Source organism: Neomonachus schauinslandi, unplaced genomic scaffold, assembly GCF_002201575.2.
Source record: "Neomonachus schauinslandi unplaced genomic scaffold, ASM220157v2 HiC_scaffold_2037, whole genome shotgun sequence".
NCBI lineage: Eukaryota > Metazoa > Chordata > Mammalia > Carnivora > Phocidae > Neomonachus > Neomonachus schauinslandi.
This window is the reverse complement of record NW_025410727.1, coordinates 3,244-6,548: the sequence shown is the minus strand read 5'-3', so window position 1 is coordinate 6,548 and position 3,305 is coordinate 3,244. Positions and strand designations below refer to the sequence as shown.

The 3,305-nt window shown below is 66.4% G+C and overlaps 1 protein-coding gene across 1 annotated transcript; it reads right to left on the bottom strand.

Annotated features, from left to right (window-relative positions):
* Positions 1-446: 446 nt before the first annotated feature.
* Positions 447-2,975, bottom strand: LOC110575103 (ski oncogene; the record flags this gene model as incomplete). The annotated part of the gene is given in 6 exon segments (XM_044912426.1): positions 447-748; positions 848-1,110; positions 1,636-1,699; positions 1,702-1,750; positions 1,874-1,995; positions 2,969-2,975. Coding segments are annotated over 6 exon segments (807 nt in total), but the record flags the coding sequence as incomplete, so codon positions are not given.
* Positions 2,976-3,305: the final 330 nt, after the last annotated feature.

Below are 3,305 nucleotides of genomic sequence, written 5' to 3'. Positions count from 1 at the left end.
CTGGCCCTGCGGCGTGCCCCCTACTGAGGTGGGAGGCCGATGCAGGCAGGCCCAGACACCCTCAGGCCTCTAGCCCCCTCTTCAAAAGGAAGCAGTCACTTCTGTGGAATCAGCTAGAAGCCAGTGTGCACGCACAGGCCGTGAGCTGGTCCTGGAGCCACCTGGTCCGGCCTGCACACTCGCCGCACAGCACCTGCGCGCTGCACCTCAGACAACCCGACGTGCGGGAAAGGGACCCTCAGAGCCGCGTCCTGCACACACCAGGCCATGCTGGTGCGGGCACGCCAAGGACCCCCAACCGGCCCGGGCTCCCCGCTGAGAGCAGCCCAGCCTCCGCTGCCCCCAGACGGACAGGCCAGCCCCGCGAGGGCCCGAGCCGGGGGCAGGGCGCGTCCAGCAGGGAGAGCCAGGGCGGGGGCGGGGGGGTGGGGGCTTGGCGGCCTCACCTGGTGGAGGCTGCGCTTGGCCTGCAGCGCGGCGCTCAGCTTCTCCTCCTGCTTCACACGCATCTTCAGCACCTCGTGCACGAACTTCTCTTTGGCTTCCTTGGTGTCCAGGCCGCCCTCCAGGGCCTGCCGCAGATGCTCCACCTCGGCCTCCAGGCCGCCGCGCGCGGTGTGGGCAGGGGCCGCAGCCGCAGGGGCAGCGGGCGCGGCGGGCGGGGCGTGCACACTGGGGGAGCTCAGGTCCTTGGCGGAGCTGGATGAGGTAAGGGATGGGGAGGAGAGTGAGGACAGGGAGGAGGTGACTGCGGAAACACAGACGGAAGTGGAGGGCACCAGGGTGCTCGGCACACCACCGTGCAACACCATGCCAGGGGCAGGCAAGGACCCCGACTCACACGTACATTGCTCCCTGCTCTCCACTTCCACCTCAGCCTCTGAGTCCTTGTCATCCTCTGGGGCGGCCAAGGGCACTGGCGTCTCCGGGGCTCCGGGGGTGTCCACAGTCAGCTTCCGCTTCCGTGGCTGGAGGCAGGTGGCCAGAGGCTCAGGGGCCCGCGAGACCACGGTGGCGCATGGCGGGCTGCTCACAACCTTCTGCTGGGCCGGCGGTGCCAGGGCCACATTGGGGGCCACACCCGTCTCGAAGCTCTTGTAGGAGTAAAAGCTGCGGGGCATGGCGGGGGGGGGGGGGCATGGGGGCCACGGGGGTCTGCCCCCCCCCCCCCAAGTCCCCCTCCCACCGTGGCCAGCACGTGAAGGCTCCTCGGGGTACCTGCCCCCTGGAAAGTGTGAAGGAGGAGATGCAAGCCAGCAGCTGCGGGGTAGCTGGCCGCACCTGACACCGTCTAAAGGACCACAGCACTGTGGTGACTGTGGCCGGCCTCCCGGCTGCTCCCTTGGCCATGCGGCCCCACAGCTCCGGGCACTTCATCCCGCCCACGCGTAGCCCGCCTCACTGTGCACTCAGGCCACCGAAGGAGCGCCCCGCGGACTGGGGGAGGCCCGGGCTGAGACGCACAGAGCGACAGCTTCTCTTGGATCGTGTCCACTTTGAGAGACTCTAGGCAACCCCGTAAAGGAAAGGTCTCACCCAGCAGATGACTACAGACACCTGGGGGCAGAACCCAACCCCGGCCCCACGTCCCTAGGCCTGTGTTGACCACCGGCCGCCAGCATGGCAGGCACCCACCTGTCTCGAATCAGGGCCGGGAGGTGCGGGGAGAGCTCTTTGTCACTCGTGGACACCGCAGGGGCCAGGGTCGGAAAGCGGAGAGGCGCTGGCGAGGGTGAACGCAGCCAAGGCTCTGCGGGAAGAGAGGCGCGGGTGTGAGAGGCTGGGGTGTGGAGCCTCAGTGACGGCCGCCCCACCCCGCAGACGTGCTCAGGTGAACGTGCTCAGCCCCCCCCCGCCCCGCCATTCCCCGCACAACCTTGCTGGAGCTGGCCAGGGTCCGCAGCCAGCCAGACTCTTTGTCCTTCTCAGAAGACGTAGGGAGTTGGGAGGGGGCGTCATCTGTTTTCCGATGGAGGCCGGGGGCTCGGAGGAGACCTGTGAGAAACACAAAAGTTGTTGCTGGCGCCTCCGGAGATATCCGCGCTCTGGGCAAGGTCTCGAGCCAGCAGACCTGACTGTGCACGAGGTGCGTACAGTGACACACAGACCCTGACCCCAGGACAGAACAAGCCACTTCCCCGAGCGCTCCGTGGGGCTGCCACGCCGGGACCTCACCCCACCGCTGCAGAAGGCCCAGCATAGGGCGCCCAGGCCGAGCTCCAGGCGGGAACTCAAGGGGACAGCCCCTTGCCCCAGCCCCTCCGTCTGTGCGCTGCCGACTTGGTGCCGAAGTGGCTGACAGGAGCCGTGGACTCTGGCCTCCCCGCCGTGGTCATGCCAGGACGGGGAAGGGGCAGCCCAGCGGGCAGGCTCATTGGCCAAGTGTGGTGCCCTCCATCAGGGGGGTTCACCCAGGTCCCCAAAGTTCTGGGTTCCACCAAGCAGAACCGACAACTAGCTGTCAGCCAGAGCATCCGTCTGGCAAGATCTCAGGAGAAAGGCATTCTCCAAATAAGAGACGACCCTCTTGGGGTGCCTGGGTGGCTCAGTCGGCGCAGCGTCTGCCTGGGATCGAGCCCCGCATGGGGATCCCTGCTCAGCAGGGAGACCGCTTCTCCCTCTCCTCCCTGCTGTACTCGCTCACCGTCTCTCCTTCTCTTTCAAATAATAAAATCTTTAAAAAGCGAGAGAGAGCGAGAGAGAGACGACCCTCTCCACCGAGTGCCCAGGGCTTCAGGACCAAGGCCACGCTCGTGTTCTCCTCCAGCGTCCCAAGGGCCCCAAGTTGTGTCTGCGGGACACTAGTCAGAGTGGCCTCCAGAAATGGCGTCAGGAGAACAAAGTCCCCCAACCCAATGGCGCAGGATCCTGAGGCAGACAGGCTCTCTTCCCGAGAAAACAGGACCGTCTTTGGGGGATGGACAGTGCCCCGCCCCCGGCCACGGCAGCTGTGCTGGGGGCCACACACAGGCCATCGCGCAATCACCCACCTAGGGCCAGGGGCCGACAGGACGATGCCCTGTCACTCCCCCTGGCCTGACCTCAGGAGGAGGGAGCAGATGCGGGGGACGCTCTGCTGGCAGCTGGGAAGCCTTGGAGGGGAGGCCAGTAATGGGGGGGGGGAGAAGAAAGGCTCCTCCCACCTCCAGGAACACTTGGAGAAAATACTGTGTCACAGACCTGGCCCCTTGGGGGGACACGGGCTTCCTGGGAGGGGAAGAGAGCAGGGAGGCAAGTGGTCAACGGAGGTGCCCCGCTTACCAGGGCCGTCATCACAAAATTCCAGAGACAGGACAGACGGGATC